This window comes from Megascapheus bottae, chromosome 5 (assembly GCF_031878675.1).
Source record: "Megascapheus bottae isolate mThoBot1 chromosome 5, mThoBot2.hap1, whole genome shotgun sequence".
NCBI classification, from domain to species: Eukaryota; Metazoa; Chordata; class Mammalia; order Rodentia; family Geomyidae; genus Megascapheus; species Megascapheus bottae.
In genome coordinates this window covers 64,242,975-64,267,540 of record NC_143513.1, presented here as the reverse complement: position 1 = coordinate 64,267,540, position 24,566 = coordinate 64,242,975, and the positions used below count along the sequence as shown (strand labels likewise).

At 38.2% G+C, this 24,566-nt stretch overlaps 1 protein-coding gene across 1 annotated transcript; it reads right to left on the bottom strand.

Moving 5' to 3' along the window:
• Positions 1–23,969, bottom strand: Asb15 (ankyrin repeat and SOCS box containing 15). The gene is made up of 10 exons (XM_090332376.1): positions 23,840–23,969; positions 18,924–19,032; positions 17,526–17,578; positions 17,301–17,432; positions 15,857–16,015; positions 9,511–9,756; positions 7,897–8,068; positions 5,074–5,644; positions 3,921–4,074; positions 1–173 (listed from the first exon to the last, which is right to left on the bottom strand). The coding sequence occupies exons 1-10, from the start codon at positions 23,967–23,969 to the stop codon at positions 1–3; spliced, it is 1,899 nt and encodes a 632-aa protein (XP_090188502.1).
• Between the last annotated feature and the right edge of the window lie 597 nt (positions 23,970–24,566).

Sequence of the window (24,566 nt, the reverse complement as noted above, 5' to 3'; positions counted from 1 at the left end):
TTATGGCAATTTTAACTCTTGTCCATAGAGATCATATTCCTTAAATAATATGTATCTTTGAATAGCTGTTGGCAGCGGGAGTTTCTCCATGGAGGCTGGCTGGCAGAGTCGCTGGAGGCCCAGGAGTCGTCGGATTTTTAAGCGACACAAATGCTTTAATGAACAAGGGTTCTCTAAAGTGAATGGGAAGAAGAAGCAAACATTGAAAACAATGCTAGTGCAACAAACATAAAGCATCAATAATGTCTTTATGGACAGTATGCATACACACAAGCAGCTGGTGATTTTGAGTAAAATCTATATTGCAATTACATGTTCTAGATTATGCCTCTGGAATGTAAGGTCCATGAGAGCAGAGGTATATAGCTTGTGGCTGTACTAGGTGGGCATGGATGGGCATTCAACTAGAATCTATTCTGTTATATATGAACAGACTTGATAATTTATCAAAAGCAAATGCTAAGCTATTCACACTTGTAATTCTAGCTCCTCAGGAGGCTGAGATCTGAGGACTGTGATTTCAGGTATAAAGCCATCATAGGCAATAAAAGACTCTTAATTCCAATTAACTACCAAAAAGCCTGAAGTAGAGCTGTGCTCAAATGGCAGAGTGCTCACTTTGAGCAAAAAAAGCTCAGGGAAAGGGCTCAGGCCTTGAGTTCTGGTCCCAGGACTGGCACAAAGAAGAAGAAGAAGAAGAAGAAGAAGAAGAAGAAGAAGAAGAAGAAGAAGAAGAAGAAGAAGAAGAAGAAGAAGAAGAAGAAGAAGAAGAAGAAGAAGAAGAAAGAGGAGGAGGAGGAGGAGGAGGAGGAGAGGGAGGGGAGGAGGAGGAGGAGAGGGAGGGGAGGAGGGGAAAGGTGGGGAGGGGAAAGGGAGGGGGAGGAGGAGCAGCAGCAAATGCTCAGGTCTTTTTCTGCTTATTCCATTTTTAGAACTGAATATTATGGAGATATATTTGTTTACTTCCTTTCTTGATGATCTATCTGTTAAATAATTATTGAGGAATCATCAACACAAATGATTCCATAAACTGTCCATGATTCAGCCTGCAGCATATTTCTAATATCTAAACATTTTGTATCAGAATATACATTAACATGATTCATATATCTGATGTTAGCCTTTATTTTCAATTCTTCCTTTATAATTATAAGACCAGAATTTATCAACGAGTGGAAGGGCAGCAGACCTTGGGCTAAAATGGTAACTCTGCTCTCAATCAGGTTGTAGCAAATCAGTTATTTAATCTCTGGGTTTTAGTATACTCACCTGTCAAAGGTAGATAACAACACCTACTTCAAAGGTTTCTTTAAAAATTAGACACATTACTTCACATTTACTATTAAAAATGTTTAGGGGCTGGGAGTTTGGCCTAGTGGTAGAGTGCTTGCCTAGCATACACGAAGATCCAGGTTTGATTCTTTGGTACCACATACTTAGGAAAAAAAAAAAACTGGAAATGGTGCTATAGCTCAAGTGGTAGAGATCTAGCCTTGAGAAAGCCCAAGGACAGAGCTCAGGCCCTGCGTTCAAGCCCCAGGACTGGCCAAAAAAAAAAAGAAAGAAAAATGTTTAGTGCTCTGCAACCATTCAATAAATGTTAACTGTCATCAAACTCAATAATAAAATGGATTGCATTTTTGTAATATTTGATATTACAAACATTCAGGGAATCTACTACCTTCTTTTAAGGTTAAAAACCATGTTTCACACAAAAAATTTCTTGAAGCTGGGGCAGGGAGTTTAGCCTAGGTGCAGAGTGCTTGCTTAGGATGCACAAAGACTCATTCAGGTTTGATTCCTCGGTACCACATACATAGAAAAAGCCAGTGCTGTGTCTCAAGTGGTAGTGAAAAGCTCTAGCCTCAAGAAAGCTCAAGAACAGTGTCCAGGTTGTGAGTTCAGGTCCCAAGACTGGCAAAAATATGGAGGTTATTATTATTTTTGCAGTGCTGGGTTTTGAACTAGAATGTGAACTGGGCCTCGAATTTTCTAGGCAGGTGCCATACAACTTGAGTCATGCCCCTAGCATGAGGCAAAATTGTTATTAACAAAACATGAAGACAGCTGAGAGCTAGTGGATAATGTCTGTAATGTCTGTAATCCTAGCTACTCAGGAAGCTGAGATCTGAGAATTCCTGTTCAAAGGCAGCCCTGGCAGAAAAGTGAAAAGTGTGGTTTAAGTGGTAGAGCACAAGCAGATAACCCAAATGATAGCATTAAACCCTGAATTCAAATCCCAGCATCAGCACATATAAAAAAATAGAAAGGAAATGAGGAAGGGAGGGAAGGAGGGAAAGAAAAAACCAAAGCAAAGTCCACCATTATTTATCTATTTAATTGCATTTTTGCCTCACAAATTCACTGCCTACATATGCCTGGAAGAATCCTGACACCCAGTGGTTGACCATGCTTATAGCAACCAATTGATTAGACTACTTGCAGTAGTGTGTAATAAAAAAATTTTCCTAGTTTTATTCTTACTTGGATTTTCTTTCCAAATTCATCAGCTTTGGAAGTGCTTTTGCAATAAAAACATCGACAATTACCATTTCGAAGCAAAACCCTGTATTTTCTATGAAAAGAATTGCATTGACATAGAAAGAGCTATATAGACTAGTCTTAACAAATTCTTGTTTTGTTATGAAACAAATGAAAATATGAAAACCTAGGCATAAAAAGGTAGGTACATTGCTAGTATGGCTATCTTGCTTCCTTCTACAGGGAAAAAATTTTCTGTTCTTTGGAGAAACAAAATGATGCAGTAAGATATTGGTTATTTTTATGACATCAGTTCTCAGTTAAATATGGACAGTGTAATACAGCAATCCTGCTTTCTATACCAGGCCAAAATTCCATCCCATCTGAGATCTGTGTGACCTCTGAGTTCTTCTTCTACATTCAGAATATTATTATACTCATTTGGCTCTGTAAGACTCTGTATTAGTTGTTATACAGTCCCTTCTATCATAGAACTTATTCAAGAGGAAAGCTGATTTAGGAGATAGATTACTTAAATGTCATGTAATAACCTATATATTTTTAAAGCTTCATGTAATTAATGTATATATGGGGTTTTGAAAGTTCATTTCCTCATACTCTAACTTGAAAAAGAATAACCTTTTCCAATCTATGATTTCTTCCAAGTATTTTGATACCAAGAGTTAATGAAACTTTTATTATATTATTCACTCCCATTATTTATAATTAAACTTTGACTTCATAGTAAGTCTTTGAAGGCAGGATTCTACCAATAAACATTTGAAGAAAAGCATCTCTTTTAATATTTTTCCACTCATTTATTTAGTCTACAAGAATTTAGTGAGTACTGCTCATTAGTCATAATGGATGTTTTGAAAACACACACACACACACACACACACACACACACACACACACACACATACAAAATCAAGTTGAGAGTTTGGCCTAGTGGTAGAGTGCTTGCCTAGCATGCACAAAGACCCAGGTTTGATTCCTCAGTACCACATACATAGAAAAAAGCTGGAAGTGGTGCTGAGGCTCAAGTGGTAGAGCTCTAGTCTTGAGAGAGCCCAAGGACAGTGCTCAGGCCCTGAGCTCGAGTCCAGGACTGGCAAAAAAAGAAAAATCCAACTGTATGGAGACCGAAGTCTAAGTATTATATATTGCAAGTAATAAACTATGAATTCTAGTTTCAATGTTTATGTATAGCGAATATAACCCTATCACTCACTAAGCAATGAATTCATGAGTTGGAAAAATCAAGAAGATTCCAAGTTTTTCATCTTGTAAGAGAAGAGTTGTTAAGTATGAAATAAAATAAAACCTAGATTTTTTTAATGTAAGATATCTCTAAAAAGGTATCAAAGAAAGGCATTAAAATGTTCCTCCTATATATTTCAATCACAAAAATGAAAGATAAAACATTTTATTTTTACCTAGAATTTGGCGGATTTCTGGCCACTCCCTCTGTACTTCCAGTACGGACTTCAGTTTAGCACACAGAGGAACATAATCCACGTAATCGATTAGAATTCGGACAATGCTGCCTACCAAGTGCTTCATCCAAGGTACTGTAATAAACTCACAGAACTACAGAAATGGATAGAATTAAACTTAGTCATATTTTAATGTACTATCTTCATCAATACTCAGTGCATTATGAATAATTACTGTGCTTTTTTATCCCTCCTAGCCACAAACAAAAAAGAAAATGAAATCGTTGACTGGTTTCTGTGAACAAATAGCCCTGAGGACATATGCATGGTTCTGAGGTGATTCTAGTCACTACAACAAGGAAGGATTATGCTTTTCAGCCTCTCTAGTCCCAAGTTCCCACTAAGAAATTGTAATTCATTGCACTCATCTTTATATTCTACGATTCATTGCCTATTTAAGAAAAATAAACAGCATATTTTTTATTGGATAACTTTAGGCTTATATCATTATATCTTCATAAAGAAAAAAATCATGATTAAGGAAATCATAAACAATGAGAGTTGATGTTTCTTTCTTATAATATGACCAAAAGTTAGCTGAAGGATTCATATTCTTCATAACAGCATATGGAACATACACTAGGTCTGTTCTTAAAACAAGACAACAAATTTAAAAATATCCAAGTTATTTCTTCTTTCCCAAGAAGTATGAACTTTATGCAATTTTTAAAGACTTTTTTTTATAAGAATGGCAGAAAAAAATCTTATTTCTATTTTCCAGGTATTGGAGAAGTAAGTGACTTGCTCAGGGCTATGTTATGCATGAATTACTAAATCCAGGACTTTTGATTCTTTTTTAAAAATTTACTCTTACAAATGCTGTTTACATTTTTTAAAGAGAATTATTTGTAAGGAGTTGTACAAAGGGGTTTAACTTGCACGTGTCATTTTGTGAGGAATTATCATTTCTAACCACAATGATAAAAAACTAAGACAACACAATTCAGAAACTTTGCAACTACAGAAAAACTACTAGCCTGCTGTTGAGTCATGAAGAAACGAGAGAAATTAAAAACATGTACATTGTTAACTAAAACATTGAAGTAAGACATTTCCTGGACTTGTGCCTAATGTGGAGGAGGGCATGACTCACCGAGGTGTCTTTTATTATGCAGGAGGTCCATCCAGGTAGTATCTCCTTCTCTATGTCTGTCCACACGAATGAATTCCCAAAGACATTCCCGTGCATGCAGTTGAAACACATCTCTACTTGGTAGCCATTATTCAACAACAGCCGCATCATGACCTCATCGTGCAGGGCATATTGAATGGCACTGGGGAAACGAGTATCATTCACGTGCATGAAGTAACAGTTGACGTTAGCACCATGGGAGAGCAGCAGCCTGACAATTTCATGATTATTGGCCCGCACTGCCACAAGCAGACAGTGGAGGGGGTCGAGATTGGGGTCTGCACCTGCATCCAGAAGAACTTCTGTGCAATGAATATCGTTGTTGGAGACCGCAAAGTACAGTGCGGTCTTCCTCTCATCATCGTAACTCTGGGAGATGTGGTCAGCGAGGAGTGTGTCGACCTCGAAACCATTTTCAATGAGCAGTTGTAGGCACTGTGTGTTTTGTCCATCTGCTGCTGAGTGAACTGGTGATAGCCCACTTTTCCGGATTGCATTTTTGGATGTCACTGGGATAAGAAGTTTCAGAGCACTAACGCAAGAAAGAAACAAAACGAACAACAAAACAATTGCTCCAATATTCCCATGGCATAAAGGTGGTCAAGAAATTAATTAAGCCTTCATTCTCATCAGACAAATGAATGTAGTTTTAGCTTTCCTTACCTTTTCTAGATAATACAAAAATACTTAACTTTTGTCTATCAGTAATGCTACTACTATTTGGTTTTTAGTGCAAGTTATCTGAAGTGTTTTCTTCGTTTTGAGGTTACTGATTTTTGAAATGCAGAGTTTTGCACGTACTAGATGGCTGCTCTACTGCTTGAGTTATACCACCCATACTTTCCTGGGGGACTATACTGAAAATTGAAGTTAGGGCCTTATGCTCTGCTTTGACTTTTTTTTGTTGATGTATAACTTAGCTGCTCCTCTAGTTTCACTAGTTAATTTTTCTTTTTTTGCCAGTCCTGGGGCTTGAACTCACTGTCCTTGAGCTTTCTCAAGGCAAATGCACTACCACTTGAGCCACAGCACCACTTCTGGCTTTTTCTTTGTATGTGGTACCAAGGAATTGAACCCAGGGCCTTGTACACGCTAGGCAAGTACTCTATCACTAGGCCAAACTCCTGGCCCTCCACTGGTTGTTTTTGACAACAGATTTGAAATTGGGAGGATCATATCATGAGGCCACCTGGCACTAAATTAAGGGAAGACCCATTTCAAAAACAACAAAGAGAGCTGGACACAGTGACACACACTTGTCATCCTAACTATGTGGAAGGAGTAAAGAAGATTTTGGTACAGGCCAGCCTAGAAATAAACAAGGAAATCCTATTCAGAAAAATAAAGCAAAGAGAGATGTGTGTGTGTTTGTAGAGGGGGGGTGGTGTATGGCTTAAGAGCACCTACCTAGCAAGCACAAGGTCCTGTGTTCAAACCTCAGGGCTGTCAAAGGAAGTAAGAGATTATAGGAAATGAGGGCTGTAAGTAACCCAGAAATCACTTATTATAACCCTTTTCCTTAATGCAAAGCGAAGCAAAGTCTCCAGAGGGAACATGACTTCGCCAAAGCCACACAGCTCCATGGCAGGAAAGGGCTAGCATTTGACATCACTCTTTCATCTGATCCTGAGTTTATTCTTTGCCCATGAATATCCTGTATTGTTATAATTCTTTACTATTCCATCAAACTTATGTATCAGTCCAATTAAAACAGCTGACTGTGGCTTATGTTGCTAAGGACATGTGATAAACAGTTGTGGATTTTGCACTTGACTAACTAATAGACACTCATGAGAGTCACAGGCAAGAAGAACTTGATCTCTTGTGCCTAATTCAGAGCTACCATGTGTGAATTTATGAACACTGGGAGTAAGTCCAGCTAAACTTCAACAACATGTCACTAAGCATCAGTTATACATTTCTGGCCCATTAGCCAATGCAGCTATTGAAAATGATAGAATCTAACTCTTTCAGAGCTTTTGAACACATGAAATTATTTAATTATCTAAAAACAACTTCTCCTGGTGCTACTTTAATATTGTGATTCCTAATTTCTATTAGTATGTTGATTTTAACACAGTAGTTTCAGTATCTACTCAACCATTTCTATGAAAAAAAAAGAAATCTAAACTTAGGACAAAATGTACCTATTTGAGAATGCATTTACCCTTATCCTATGCTACCTTGGAAATGCTAGGAAATAATTAGGTAACAACATTTTTATGCATTTTAACTCTTTTAGTTGATCATAACTTTTAAAAACAGAAATACACTCTTGGATATTTTATGCAAAATTTTTAAATATAATGATTCCATGTAAAAGACACCTTCAAGATAATCTCATCACTATATGAACACTGTAAATTTGTTTTGTAGAAGTTCAAATATAAAATCGAGGGGAATCAAGTTTGTTCTAAGCACTTAAATTCAGAACATGTGTATCTTTGATCTACTTCTATTTGCATTCTTGGAAAAATCATCACAGAGAAATATATGATTACACTACATTAAAACTTCTGATTTCTCTCTCTCTCTCTCTCTTTTTTTTTTCAGTCCTGGGCTTGAGCTCAGGGCCTGAGCAGTGTCCTTGGACTTTCTCAAGGCTAGAGCTCTACCACTTGAGCCTCAGCACCACTTCTGGCTTTTTTCTATGTATGTGGTACTGAGGAATTGAACCCAGGTCTTCGTGCATGCTAGGCAAGCACTTTACCACTAGGCCCAACTCCCAGCCCCTCGATTTTTCTCTTTTAACTTAAAGTGATCATGTCCTCCTCTCTTACTCACAGATAATGACCCTCATATGCAGCTCGGTGAATAGGAAGATGCCCTGTTCTGTTGGGCACATTGCCACTCCCTCCATATTCCAGCAGCAGGGAAATGCAGTCAGGATTACCACCGCCTGCCGCCTCAAACAGCACCGATGCCCCATCATCCGCCAAAGCAAACACATCACCACCTGGCAGCATAAAACACAGGCCTACCATTGTTAAGAGTAATCACAATGTATTTTCTGGATGGCACAGCAATTGTGGAAAACATAGGTTTTGACTACATTAATAGTTATACAGTATTCTTTAATAAATCATTATACAATATTCTTCATTTTGTTAAACAAAGTCTTAGGGTCACAAATACATGGGAGAAATCAACAAGCCACTTTCTAGAATAGATGTTTCCAGAAAAAGGTAACACCAGATTTCTAAATTTTATCACAATAGTGAGTACTCTATTTCAACAAGTATTTATTGATACCCCCTTTGTGAAAACAACCTGTGTGGCCCTAAAATGAATTAAGAAGACCAAAGAGGAAATGAAGCAACATATCATCAAAGAACAGAAACAATGTGACATTGTGGTAAAATAATTACTAGAAAATACTACAAGAAAAAGAAGACTGAGGTGAATATGGTTCTGCCGCCCTCTGGTGCAAGCTGTTGCTTCACTGCACTTCCATCTCTGCATCTGTAATGTGGAGCTGTGCCACTTAGTTCACAGAGAAGATTTGATCATTGAAAAGGTTAACCTGGTCCTAGCCGTCATGTTCCGCTGGGGAATCTGAGACCCAGATATTTAAGCAAATAGAGAAGGTCTCACAAAGCATAGGTGCAGAAGACAATTTAGGAATTTTATTTACCCTTCCCCATTCTTCTCATTTCATAAGCATTTCCACATAAGGTCAAGTACATGATTCAAACCCAAGAAGAAGTAATAATACTATTTTTTGTGTTTTTTTTTCTGGCTGGAGTATAGGATATAAGATGGGAGAAGTGAGGTGCCATTCTGAAGTTGATGCAAAGGAAGTCATAATAGTGAACAGTGAGCACATTCGCAGCTGTTCTTCAGGAAGAGGAAGCAAGCTGCACTTACATCACATGGATTCTATGATGGAAACTTGGAGCAGGGTTAGAACATGTGAGGGCCCTGACCCAAATGGTAGACTGATGACAAGGTGAGGACAAGAGTGACACAATAGCATTGTGCAACTCATTGAGTTTGGGAAAGCGGATGGTGGATTTTGAGATACTCCAACCTTTCTGTCCTGGTTGAGAGAAATTATTGTATCAGGAAAGAGGAGAAGAGGCAGAATTCAATGCAGGAGAAGTTGAATGTGAGACCTTGGAGAGCCATCTACTTAGAAACTGGACTGTCTTGAGAGCAATCAGGCCTGTACACCCGCAGGTAACAATATATTAGAACTAGGAGACTGTGGAAGAGGCCAGGCGTGAAAGTCTCATGCTCAGTAACCCTCAGGGGAAGAAGACATGGGAAGGAATGGAGCAGAGGAGAGTGTCAAAGGCAGAGCAAAGTTCAAGGAGAAAAGAAGAGCTCTGAAGGAAGGAGATGAGGAAAACCTCCAAGGTAGGAAGTGTTAGGAACACTTCATTCCTTTTCCTGTACCTTTGTGGATTAGATGTTCTAACACATCGCAGTGACCATTCTCAGCAGCAACCCCCAGTGGGGTGACTCCAAATCCATCTCTCAGGTGGACATTGCCTCCGTGCTTCAAAAGCAGAGATACGATGTCTTTCCGGCCTTGCTTAGCTGCTTCATGCATTGCTGACCATCGCTTGACACAGGGCTGGTCAAGGCTGGTGTTGTACTTGATCAGAGCAGATACCATGTCATAGGAGCCATTTTTCACAGCTGGAAAGAGATTTTTAGATAAGAGTAGCTATTGGAAAGATATTAGCATGTGTACTTCACATGATATTAAACTTATTACAAAATATTAAACTAGATATTAGCTATCTTTCTTCTATGAGGTAGTATTGTATTTCTCTCCTACTGCATTTTTTCTATATATGTGGTACCAAGGAATTGAACCTGCATGCTAGGCAAGCACTCTTACCACTAGGCCAAACTGCAGGCCCAGAATAGGAATTCAATACACTTAGTAGTATAATTTTATCATTCCTAGATTTTATCCCATTAAACAGGTTTTATTGATGTTATTGTTACTGTGAATACTAAATGTGAATACAGTAGTGACTACTAAATGAACTTTTCTTTCTTATACTTCCAAAGGAGGCTAGAATTGAATCCAATTTGAATTCTAGCTAGAACCAAAGCCAGCTTAGCAGGTAAAGTATGCGAGCATTAATGAAGCAAAATTTAAGAGCATCACTAGATAAGGAGTCTCTTTACCGCTTTACTTGTCTCTAATTAAATGGTTAATTTTTTATTATTTAAAGGTCATCCTTAATAAAACATAAATGCTTCTAAAATAATTTTTTCTAGCCAATTTGTAAAATTTTAATAATCAACGGATCAGTGGGGTTCAATCTTCTATTCCTCATTTGTACTTGAAGATTGTATGAAAGGCTGTGTGTGAGATGCAATAGACTATTCAGAACAGAAGCGTATACTCACTTGTATTTGAAAAGAGACTCAAAGTCTGGAGTTTTTCTGGGAAAGACAAACTATGTTCAGTCAGAGGGAATATTCTGAAAGGAAGGATACAATGCATAATGGATTGAAGGTTGAGGGGAGGTAAATAACTCTAAATAGTGTAACAGTGAAGACAAACTTTGCTTACTTTGAAGACCATTTCCAGCTATGCCCCTGTTCACTTTTAAAGTGTGAATGGTTGACAGATGCCTCTGTCTGAACTGATCATCTGCTGTTAGTGGCTCTAACTGTAGTAAATTATCTCAGCGAGCTGGCATGACTGCTGAGCAAACGTCCAGCAAGCTCAACGAACCTATAAGAAGTGTGCCTTCATTTATTTCCCTACCCCTGTTGCAGTTTTGTGTGGTTGGAAAAGTGTTAGAATAATAAACTTCCCACATGATGTTTTCCTTCTTTAATCCAGAGAATACTGATTGCCAATGCTTGGCTTTCCTTGTGGAAACAACAGCATAAAGAGATCATTCCATTAAATGGAAGAAGGTCATGGAGAATGGAGGACAATGAATTTTGTGCTAAACTATTCCCCAAGCTTCCCTCCTATCCTGGGTCCCACTGGCAAGAATAAGCTTGTGTCTGTTCAACTGAGAAAACTGTGACACCAAGTCCCAATGGGTGGTACAAAAGGAGCCAAGTACAAAAAAAATCACTAATATGTACCAGATCATCACAAATCAGATATCCACCACTCAGCAAGCAACTGTGTAACACAATAGTGACACATACAGTGCCTGAACGGAGAGCCATGTGGCTGAAAAGGTCTCTGGAACCAAAAGATGATGACATGGGGTTAATAAAAATGACAAAAGGCAATCACACTGAAAAAGAACAATAACTTTTCTCCATTAATCTCCTCTGTAAGTTAAGGGACTATGAGTGACAAATTCCAAATCATTCCATAGACTCAAGAACAAAACTGAGGACGTGCCACATGTGACCCATTTTCCTATAAACCCTAAAAGTCTCCAGGGCAAAGGTCCTAGGGAAGGCAAAACAAGAAGTCTTTCTTCTCCAGGTGTGTGTGTGTGTGTGTGTGTGTGTGTGTGTGTGTGTGTGTGTGTGTGTGTGTGTGTGTGATGTAAAAGGAACAACACCTCTGGAACACTTCCTTTCTAGAGACTTTTTTGTCCTTATCATTTGTTTAAAAAATATATTTCCAAATGTTAATGTCTACTTCCATTTGGTTATTTAGTGATAGAAAAGGTACACTTTCTAGACTTCAGAATTATTCTGATTGGACAATTACCCATATGAAATTTTGAATGACATGAAAATGCTGAATATTCTGTTGTGGGTAACTGTCCAATCAGAAAAATTAACAGAATACAGAATAGCTACATTTCTGAAGTCTGGAAAGTGTATCTTTTCTTCAGGAAATCGAAGGCTACCTATAGCAACAATAAAAAATTCATGGTTATTATTAAAACTACTCCACAGTATATTCTGTCCTCAAAAATAATACAGAACCTAATAATAATGATAATGAAACCCATAGATAAATATTTCACTTAAGGTCTTGTTCCTCTTGAGGACAAGAGTGAGTGAGGATATATTAGAACAGAATGACCCTATGTTGTGGTGACATTCTCCTCTAAACAAGTTATGCCAGGGGCAGACAACCTGCTCAGGCATCATTCCATCTGCCTGCTGATCTTATGTCTACATTTTTCAAGTCTATTCAAAGAATGTAGAAGTTTGTGCAGATGCACTAGTGTTTATCTCCCAAGCTCACTTCAAATATACACATTGTAGTATTTACAATTTTTCACTTAAATGGCTATCTCTTCATTTTCATATACAGGCTAATTAGTACAGCATCTCACTCAGTGGTTATTGTATAGATGTTATTGAATTCATGCTTTGGAATAAGAATATTTTACTAATGTCACACCTTTTGGGTTGTCTTTCAATAACCTTTGGGTAATTTTTAAAATGTGATGATTCCTTTCTGGACCGGAGCTATGGTGGCATTTGACCAGCTACAACTGGAGTTTGTGCTGTTTTGTTTCCTTTCTCTGTGGTTGTTGGAGGGTGATTTTAGAGTCCCTCTCCAAGCAGATAGTTTCTTTTTTTTCATTTATTTTTATTGTAATTAATAGAAGAGTTATATTATATTTGCCAGATAGAAGGTGCATTAATTCACATACATTGATACCTTTTCTCATGTCTTGGTCCCCATTTCCCTCCCCCTGGCCCCCACCCCCATCTTGTTTTCCTCCCTTCCCTATCCAATTTCAAATAACCAAATACAAATATATCCAATATATCAGATAACAAAGTAAGATACTGTAACAATATGAGATAATCAAGGGATAGCAAAAGAGATGAGAGATAACATAGTACATTAAGGACAACAATCACTCATTATATGGCTTTTGTTTCTATATCCTAGAGGTCCTTTCATTTAGTGTCATACTATGTGGCCTTATGTATCTAGGTTTTGCTCTATTGCAAATCTCTGCTAGGAGAGCCGAAGGTTTCTACTGATTATGACAAATGTGGGAAACCATTGAGCCTATGTTCCTTTGAGTCTGGCTTACTTCACTTAATATGATTTTTTTCTAAGTCTTTCCATTTCCTAACAAATGGGGCAAAGTCATTCTTTCTGACAGCAGCATAGAATTCCATTGTGTACAAATACCACATCTTGTTGATCCACTCATCAATTGAGGGGCATCTGGGTTGGTTCCATATCTTTGCTATGGTAAATAGTGCTGCAATGAACATCGTTATGCTAGTGGATTTAGTCTGTCCTTGTTTCTGGACAAGTGGGTAAATGCCTAGTAGTGGAATTACTGGATCATAGGGAAGCTCTATGTTTAGCCTTTTGAGGCACTGCCATACTGCTTTCCATAGTGGTTGAACAAGTTTGCACTCCCACCAGAAGTGTAGTAGTGATCCCTCCTGGCCACATCCCCTCTAACATCTGCTGTTACTACTTTTCTTGATCCTGGCCATTCTAACTGGAGTGAGGTGGAATCTTAGAGTTGTTTTGATTTGCATTTCTTTTATGACCAGAGATGTTGAGCATTTCTTCATGTGTCCATAAGCCATTTTTGTTTCTTCTTCAGACAAGACTCTCTTGAAGTCTTTGGCCCATCTTTTAATGAGATGGTTGTTTCTTTGGAGATTAGTTTTGGATTGATTCAATTTTTTGAGCTGTTGATATATTTTAGATATGAGGCCTTTATCCATTGTGTGGTTGGTGAAGATCTTCTCCCACTCTGTAGGCTTCCTAATTAATTTACTAGCTATGTCCTTTGCCATACAAAAGCTCTGCAGTTTAATGCAGTCACACTTATCCAGCCTTTCTCTGATTTGTTGTGATTCTTGGTCCTTACTAAGAAAGTTTCGACCTGTGCCAAGGAGGCCTAGTGTGTCTCCTTGTAAACTTCTTGTAAACTTTTCAGTGTGTTGGCTTTTACCTCCAGGTCTTTGATCCATTTGGAGTTAATTCTAGTGCAGGGTGGCAAAGAAGGATCCAACTTTAGTTTTCTGCAGGTGCTTATCCAGTTCTTCCAGCACCACTTGTTGAAGAGGCTCTCTTTCTTCCATTCTATTTTTTTGGCTCCCTTATCAAAGATTAGGTGGCCATAGGTCTGTAGTTTAATATCTGGGTCCTCAGTTCTATTCCATTGGTCTTCAGGCCTGTTCTTGTGCCAGTACCAAGCTGTTTTGATGATTGTAGCTCTGTAATAGAGTCTAAAGTTTGGTATTGAAATTCCTCCTGCGCTGTTCTTTCTGCTAAGAAGTGTTTTTGCTATATGGGGTCTTTTATTATTCCATATGAAATTTTGGATTGCCTCTTCTATTTCTTTAAAGAATGACATTGGGATATTGATGGGTATTGCATTAAATTTATAGATAGCCCTTGGCAAGATTGTCATTTTCACGATGTGGATTCTTCCAGTCCAGGAGCATGGGAGGTTTTCCCATTTCTTCAGTTCTGCTTTAATTTCCTTTTTCAGGGTTTTAAAGTTTTCAACAAAAAGGTCCTTTACATTCTTAGTTAAGGTAATTCCTAGGTACTTTATTTTCTTTGAAGCTATTGCAAAAGGAGTTGCTTTCCTGATTGTTGCCTCATTCCTCTCACTGTTGGCATAGAGGAAGGCAGTTGATTTTTGAGGGTTAATTTTATACCCTGCTACCCTTCCAAAGTTTTGAATCAGCTCAAGGAGCTTGGAGTGGAGTCTATAGGATTCTTTAAATACAGAATCATGTCATCTGCAAAGAGGGAAAGTTTAACTTCCTCTTTCCCTATTTGGATCCCCTTTATGCTTGCCTCTTGCCTTATTGCACTGGCTAGGAATTCTAATACTATGTTAAAGAGGAGTGGAGAGACTGGGCATCCTTGTCTCGTGCGTATAGTTTCTTAATGGCATTGTCACATGTGAGTGTTTGGGGTTTTTCCTAATGCTAGTTCTGGGGACTGAAATCAGGGTCTAGGTTCCCTCTTTAAGGTTTATTTTATTTATTTATTTTTGCCCAAGACTGGCTCTCCACCATTTGAGCCACACACACATTTCCAACATTTTTGTGGTTAATTCATGATAAGAGACTCACTTTCCTGCTCTGGTTGAATTCTCACCAGAATTCTCAACATATTTTCTCTAATTTTAATAGTAATTCTTCATGGCAAGTGTTACATGCCCATCTGACACATGAAGAAACTGAAGGCCTGTGATTACAAACTTGAAGGACATATAGCCACAGATACAAATTCTTACTTTATGCCTATATGCCCTTCAAAGAAAGGAAAAATTATCTCTTGTCACTTATGGTATATGCGCTCACATTTTTAAACAAAGAGATCTGAAAATTCCTACTGTTCAACAACTTACAGGATGCATAATTGACAGGAGCTGTATCACCACTGCGTATCTACTCATGAGAGTCAAGCCATTCTGTCATTCTGTTCCTCAGAATTTCCAACCAGCTTCCAGTGTAGTCTGTCCTGCTGTGGACCTGAGGTCTTTCTTTTTTCAATTCCTCCCCCTCCTCCAAGCTACATGTTAAACATTCTAGTGACCCCTACCTAGAGAGTATCTTTGAAACTGACACCTCTTTCCTTATTACAGTGTTTGGTTCCTTCTTGTTTAATTGCTTTCTACAGTTAAGCACTAAACAATGCAGACATCTTGCACACTTCACTTCTTTGGGGAATCAGAAAATGAAATTGATGGGAAGATGAAATGAATGAAGAATGGGTGAAGCTCAAGAATGAAAGGAATTCAGATTACACAATTTTAACCAATACATAGCGCTTTCCAGTTAGTACCAATTAAATGTTTATTGTTTGCTTCAAATCAATGAAGTAGTAGGAAACAAGATTATTTACCAATCAGAAGAGGGGTCTGTCCTTTATCATTTTTGGTGTTGGGCCACACTCCCTTTTCTAGCAAAGTCTTTACGTTTTCCACCAGACCAGCTTTGACTGCCAAAGTCAATGGTGTTTCTCCATCACAAGTCTTGAATTCCCAGAGTGTCTGGTAAGAAGCTGAAAAGTTTACATTAAAAAGTTAAAAATGTTTATTTCAGGAATGTTGCATAGATTATAGAATAACTCAGTAATACACATGCTGCATTGAACAAAGTCAACTTATATTGAAGGGAAGACTAAAACTCAGTTAAAATTTCATTAGAAGGCAGTATGCAAGGAAGCATCACATTGAAATCCCCCCATACATGGAGAGAAGAAGGTTATGTAACTGCGGATGTGCTTGCTAATCAAATTGACAAGTAGAAAAACAACCTCTGTGTTTTAAGTTGCCTTTTAAAATATGAGTTGATTCTCCTTTCTTTCTACATTCTAAAGTAACTTTTCAATCTTTTTATTATTTAAATTGCATGAGAAATTGATTTTATATCATATGTGACTGGGAATGTATGTGAATGAATGTATCATTTTGTTAGAATGTGTTAGAAAAGAAATGTGACCCTCAGAGTCTTAGCTCTGTCTGTTTAGGTATATGGTTCTCTATCTGGCTTGCTGGCTAGCTAACTATCAAGAATTACTCATTTTCTCCCAAAACAGCATTAGCAAACCACACTGAAACTTAAAAGAGAACACTTTAAAAAGCCTTCTCCAAAATGCTGACATGTGAAAAACTGTCTAAGAAAGCAAGATTGGGTTATCACATTTGTTAATGTTTATATCATGAAAAATTAATGCAAGGCTCAATATTTTAGGTACTACTTTTAATATGCAGTAATCTTTAGGAAATTTGAAAGTTAAGTTTTTTTTAAAGAAAACATCTTGTTCAAAAGAAAAAGGCTTTATACTTTGATCAGATAATCCATAAAATATAATTTTTTTTGCCAATCCTGAAGCTTGAACTCAGGGCCTGAGCACTGTCCTTGGATACTTTTTGCTCAAGGCTAGCACTCTGCCACTTGAGTCACAGCACCACTTCTGGCTTTTTCTGAGTGTGTGGTACCAAGGAATTGAACCCAGGGCTTCATGCATGCTAGGAGAGCACTCTACCACCAGACTATACTCCCAGCCCATAAAATAGAAAAACTTTTATCAGACATAGATTGCAACAACTCCCACCCACCTGTATACATTCTTACACATAAGGATGCAAAGGGTGAGTCCAAAATGGCATAAATGTGTTAATTTTTGTGCTACTTGAGTATAAAATATTGGGGCTTCCCAAATAATACAAATAATTTTTAATTCTGTTTTTTATTTGTGCTTCTTTTATGGCTTAAGAACAATCATAACTTCTGAATTTCATTTATAGTTGTTTTTTTCTCAAAAGGATATTATGTTCTCTTACCATCCAGAACAATCTCAAGTATTTGTTGAATGGGTTGAACAACAGCTTCATGCAATGGAAACCATCCTGCTTCATCAGCTTCATCTAGAGCATATTTATATTTCACATACTCCTGGAGCTCAAAAATGTGACCTGAATGTAACACAAAGATTAATAACACAACTCTGCCTTTTCAAGGGGGGTCGCCTACCCCTCCCGTTGCAGATAGATAACAGGCACACTTACCTTGTCTTATGGCCTCTACAAGCTTTCTGTTTTGATCACTTAGTGGTACAAATCTAGTAGAGAAAGAGAGATAAGCCACGTATACTGGTAATATAGTTTAAGAATTGAAAGAAATAACTTAGATTCAGTTCATAAATAACTTTAATAATCAAGATGTACAGGAAATGTAGACAACTGGTTTTATGAACTTTGAAAATGTAAATGGCTACAGGTAGGTTGAAAGCATACTTCTGATGCTCAGTCTATGAACACTAGTGAAGATGGGAAGATGCACAATTGTGATGCTGTCTTTGAGGTCTCTCTGAGCCCTGAGAAAGGAGTAAGCAATTGGAATCAGAGAGCTGGGCTAGGGTCACAGATTGTGACCCTGAGACACATCTATTTGCCTCTCTGGCTATTGGCTTCATCTGTAAAAGAACTCTATGCTTCATGGGCATGTGTTGTTTGGAACTTAGTAATTGCTCCCTGATACTTACTTGGGAGCTTCTAGTCCAAACCATGTGTTACAACCTTTTAATCGACTGATCCACAAGTAAAATCAGGCAGAGCATTTACTGGACAAACTTCCAATCCCAGGAGGTCTTGGGTTAAACACTCATGCTAATTCTTTAGGGTATGCCCTTACTAAACAGAAACAAGAATTTCATAACAAACATTTAACACTATTAAGCAGAAAATCTGCTACCATTATTCTAGGCTTGCAAATTCCTTATGGAGAACTCTGAAGTTCTAAAATCTTTTGAAGACATAACTTTAAAAGATTGGAAATTAAAAAAAAAGATTGGAAATTTAAATCTAATATGTTCATATCTTAAATCTCAAAAGCAAGTAATGTTAGAGCACTGAATCTATTTAGAGGAATTCAATTCCAGAATACAAAATTTAAATACAATAAGAGAGGTAAACTAAAATTTTTTTTTGTCTGAAGTATGTGTATTGTTCAAGAGAGAAATCAATTTTTGCTGTTTCAGACTCTATACCTCCTATTTACATAATTCAGTAATTTTATGTTTTTCTTCATCTGTTCACTCATATAAGTTAGCTGAAACACACAGACTTCTCTTTATCTGTTTGTTAGTTGAATAAACTTGCAAATTTGTTTAAATTGCTCCTCTTCTTTTTTGACTGGGTGTTAGTTAAAAAGAGCAACTATCGAAACAAATTAAACTGGGAATTTCCCATCTATGGAATTTCCATTTTCTATGGAAATATAGATTTTTGAAAAATTAGATTATTAAAATTGGTACACAGAGGATTTTGTAAAGTTGTTAGAATACCTGCCACAAACAAATAGGTAAGTATTTCCCTAGAGGTAGAGTCAGGAAATGGCATGTATTTTCTCTTAAAACAAAATTACTGCCTTCAAGAAACATTGAAAGTCACTGATTAGAATGCTACCTTTCAAGGTGGAATTCAGCCTGACTGGCTTCAATAGATTCTTGGATACTGAGCTGAATATCATAACTTGTAAGATGGTCTTCATCGAGGTCATAGTTAGCATCCATACCTAGAAATAATTTTGAAAGAGGTAATTTCTTATTATCAACAAATGAAGCCTTGTAGCAGGTAGAATAAACATAACAAATGCAAATGAACAGAATAAAATATTTAATAAACACAATTAACATTTTGATCTACACGTAAATGGGCTCTATTTTATTAGCTTAAAATGTAAGTGTTAAAACCTTCCTTATGTGCCACCCTTGATTGTCTTCATTTTTTGACTTTTATCTTTCTTTTTGGTAATGGCTGCAGTTGGACTTGTAAGAATTATTTTTTCCCAACCTTCTGATATACACTCCTTTGGGCCTATCAAGTTATTCAATACTTTTAAAGCTTAAAACTCTACCCTGGGAGAATTGGGTCAGTACAATAAGAGACAACAAACTACCCCGTTATATCCATGATAAAGTGGTCAGTTAGAGATCCAACTGGTCTCAGAGCATCTTTTGTACAAATTGGAAAAGTGATTCTCTGTATTTACTATTGGATTAATTGCTTTCTTTTACTTAGAAAATTTATTAAGTGTAGAAATCAAAATAGCTCTAATATTGAGTACCTGTAATGAAATTATCCTTATCTTCTCAAGCCAAAATGAATTCTTTCTGTGACATTTTTATTTTTATTTATTTTTTTCCATATATATATAAATATATTTTTTTGCCAGTCCTGGGCCTGAGCTCAGGGCCTGAGCACTGTCCTTGTGTCGGGAGCAAGAGTGGAATCAAACTGTACTTTGATTTGCATCAGATAATTGCTTGATTGTCTTATTGCTTTTTGGAATTCCTCCTCTATAGACCTCGGGTATGCCTCCTCGAGAAACTGTAGGAAGCTCTGAAGCACCCCTTTTTCCACCCACGTTCCGTGGGCTTCAAATAGGCCTGTTAAGATCGGTAGAAATAACCCATGGCTATTAGCTTGACCCATAATTTTTACTCCTGACTATACTCTCTTAATAGTCCTACGATGTGTTACTCACCACAGGGAGGGGTCCTTCACCTTCGTCCCAGATTTTCAGGTCCCTGTTCAGGCGCCAGATGCCGGGGCCTCCCGGCAGCAAATTGGGGTTCCTGAAATAAGGGGCAAGGACTGGAAAAATTAGAAGAGAGACAAACACATCGGGTCCAGGAGGTCTGCAGCCCAAGCAAAAACTGCCGCCTCGTTTATTCTTAACTCAAAGTTTTTATCCCTTCTCGAGACCAGGGCCCTGCCAGGTGTTACATCCAGATGGTTAATCAGGGAACTGTTGGGGGTTACATTCATATGGTAAATCTCAGATCAATTGAACAGGAGAAGGCCAAAAAGCAATAAGACAATCAAGCAATTATCTGATGCAAATCAAAGTACAGTTTGATTCCACTCTTGCTCCCGACATCCTTGGACTTTCTCAAGGCTAGAGCTCTACCACTTGAGCCTCAGCACCACTTCTGGCTTTTTTTTTATCTATGTATGTGGTACCGAGGAATTGAACCCGGGTCTTCATGCATGCTAGGCAAGCACTTTAACCACTAGGCCAAACTCCCGGCCCCTCCATATATTTTTTATTGTAATTAATAGAAGGGTTACATTTTTAATACATGATAATATATCTTTTTAGGGGGAGAAACCAAAGCAGGTGCTCTGCAGATTTCCAAAATGTAGTTGCTGTGTCACTTAAGTCTTTTCATTCTTCAAAATTAGATGAAACACTCTAAGGCCTGCTTGAGATGTGCTGATAATCAATTTCCATAACCTATGGACAGACATTACATGAAGTCAATACTATGGTTTGGAATCACTGTCTGCTGTTCTGTGCCAGAAGCCTTGGGACTCCTGCAGACCAGAAGAGATGGGATGGTGTATCTGAGATGGGAGCTAAGCCTCACCAAGCATGTTTCCCCTCACTGCTGACTCAGCGATCTCTTCAAAGGCCAATGTACACTTTCAGGATTCTCTTCTTTAAATAGGCTTGCTATTTCTTTTTTTGTTTACTGTCTATCTCCTGATTCTAAAATGTGCCTACAGAAGAGCAAGGGATGATCCTGAAACCCCAGTGCCGAAAAGAGCACCAGCTCAGTATTCATGGCCTCTACATGTGCATGACTGAAAACTGAAGCAGAATCCAAGCTCTGCTTTGCTATTCCTACTGTTGATTTCTCCCACATGTGGAGGCTTTCTTTCAGCTAAATCAATTTACATGTGCCCTCTATGCCAGGCTTCATTTTCTTCATGTCTCTGATTTTACCTCTGCTTCCTCTTCTTTTCCCGATTTCTCAGTTGCCTCACACCTATGACCTAGACTGCCTCAAACCTAGACCTTCCCCCCTCCCTCAGAAGCCCTGCCTCAAATTCCCATATTTTTGGCAGCCTTCTATTATCTGTGTCTATCTCCTTTTGCATAATACTTTCCCAGCATCTGAACTGACAGGCATTCTTGCATTTGCTTTGCAAGTTCTTCACATTATTTGTCTTGAATTCCCACTTAGACTACTGGTTTTCTGAGAGAGAGAAAAATCCTTTCTTTATGTGTTGTGTGTAATGCTGGTGATTGAAATCAGCACCCACCCAGATTAATGCTTTATTTTTCTTTTATAAGAGTTTCCCACTATTCTCATCCCAAACATTTTATGATCCTAAGAAGAAAATGCAGAGGTTGCTGGAAAACAAACAAACAAACAAAAAAACCTGTTGGATCATTACAACAAACAAGTCCTTCAGATAGCACACTTAGATGACAAAGTCTAGCCTAAGACACTGTCTGCTGCCTTTCTTCCTGTTGTGGGGGTTTGCACAGCTCTGGGATTAGTAATGGGATACAGAATCTTGTAGCTATTTAAATCCCCAGCTTAAATCTAACCTCTACCGAAGTTTGGGCTTCCAGTACAGGAGGCATCACAGGCTTTTTAGACAACCGAGAATGTCTGGATTTAAAAAAAAAAAACTATTCCGTTTAACTATCATCCAGAAAGAATTAAATATATTCTTCTCCAGTTTTTCCCATAATGGCAGCAGAGTAAAATGATAGGGAAACCAACCTGGAGCAGCTCTAACCCAAAACAGACAGTTTCTAGCTTGTCCTGACACCTGGGATTAAATAAAGTTCTCTTGCAGGTAGATTAAGGTAACAGACAACCTGTCCACTGAATGGAAATTGGCGAGGGGATAGCAAGGTGTAATGAATGAGAAAGGTAAGATGAGAGGTATTGATTTATACCGAAAACTGAATCAAATCCAACTCGTCATAAGAAAATTGGAAATTATTTTAATGAAGGCCAACCCAGAAGTATGAAGAAAGACCAAATGATACTTTGAAACCTATTAATACCTATTCTCAAGTGTCTAACTTCTCAATAGAAAGAAATTAACATTTTCTAATAATAATTGGTCAGATAACAATCTTGCTGACAGGATTTACAAAATAACTGGGGTGGTCATATTATACAAGTAGTCTTTTCATTTAAAGAACTAATTAAGTTTGCTGAGGAGAGATCAGATATAGTGAGAGCTATGCATTCTCTCTCCACAGAATATCCTTCTCATGGATCTTCTGAAGTTTGGGATTTTTGTTGTTGTTTGTTTGTTCATTTTTGCCAGTCATAGGGCTTGAATTCAGGGCTTGGGCACTGTCCCTGAGCTTTTTTGCTCAAGGCTAATGCTCTCCCACTTTGAGCTACAGCATCTTCCAGTTTTCTGGTGGTTAATTGGAGAGAAGAGTCTCATGGACTTTCCCAGGCTGGCTTTGAACCATGATCCTCAGATCTCAGCCTCCTGAGTAGCTAGGATTACCACCACCAGCTGAAGGTGTGTGTGTGTGTGTGTGTGTGTGTGTGTGTGTGTGTGTGTGTGTGTGTGTGTGTGTTCTCTGGTTTGGAGGGGAAAAAAAAGCACTAGGGGCAGGTGCCAGTGATTAGTGACTCATGCCTATATCCTAGCAACTCAGGAGGCTGAGATCTGAGAATCAAGCCTTTAAGACAGCCTGAGGAGGAAAGCTTCTAGACTCTTGTTTCCAGTTAACTACCAAAAAGCCAGAAGTAGAGCTGTGGATGGAATATTACACTGCTAGCCTACAGCAAAAACTCTTAGGGACAGTGCCCTGAGTTCAAGCCCCAGGAAGAGCATGCAGGTATATATACACAGACACACAGAAGCTTTAGAAGTTTTAAGTGCTATCTTCCAAATGTATTATTTGGATATCAGATCGTTAAAGATAATAATATTGTACAGTTATTCTATATCACTAATTGTTAGTAATTTAGATGAGCTGAATTAAACCTCAAATTTAGATGGTAGACAAAAGGGAAGTTTAGTGACCTTGAATATCTTAGAACACAGTTAATAAGAATAAAAGTGATGATAATACTGAAAACCATAATTGTGGAGTACTGGCTTTGTTTCAGACACTTTGCAGAGCATGTGGCATACACTGCCATGTTTAAATCCCCACTCTAATTCGACATTGTAGGAATAATGGATTGTTGTTGTAATAAATGGAGAGTTGGATTTCAGAAGGCTCAAAGACCAGTCCTATATACAGAGTTGATTTGTAGAGTTGAAGAAGCAGAGAATACGTCACTTTAAAGGCCTTTCAGGATCTACAGCCTGTCGCCCTTAAAAGAAATCACTTTAATCTTGCTCTTAACAGCCAGCTCCAGATGACAATAACTTCCCAAAATAAAAAAATACCTTGCAGCGATACATAAATCCTTTTCTTTGGCTCAGTGCAATAATGTTTTGTATTGCTTAAGGTGGTCTGGGATGTCCTAAGCTTGCCTTCACTCTGTGCTTTTTATTTTAGAGTCTAAGCATCACTGTCCAAAAAACTAGGATCAACACACCAGATGGTGTCTGACGGAAGTAGTCAGGAGGTTGGGAAGATGTTGCATAAGGCATGATGCAGGAGTGATCACGGGTACATGATACCTCCTTGCAGCAGATTCTCTGAATTACTTCCAATCTTCCATGCATGCTAATGTGTTACCAGGAGGGTGGTAGGTAAGCTTGTGACATGCTTCCTATCATCCTCTGAAGTACAGTTATCTCCCACAGCATGTAATCCTTGTGCCTTATTCCTGATTATCTTCAAGTCTGAGACCTCATGTGGCGCTCTTAGCTCATTTAACTCTCTATATGGGCATTACAAAACTGGAACTATCCCCATGAGTCCATAACAAGATTGGCCTTGAGAGTAGGCTGAGTGGACGTTGCTAGGAAGGGCTCTGTGTCCATACACAGTGCACTCCACCAAGCACCTGTCAGGCCAATGAGACCTGCTGCCTCAATGAAAGGGTCTGTCTTTGCAATGGGGCCATATTGATTTCAGCGTAAAGCCAAGGCTTCTTGAAAGACTTACTGAAACTGTCATGGGTCTGGGAGGATGACAGAAGATCTAGGGCTGAGAGCTAGTTGGACCTGATAAAAGGGGGAAAAAAACATAACAGTGCAAGCCGGGTGTGGTGGCTTATTTATGCCTGTAATCTTAGCTACTCAGCAGGCTGAGATCTGAGGATCACAGTTCAAGTCCAGCCCGGGCACTAAAAAGTCCAGGAGACTCTTATCTCCAAT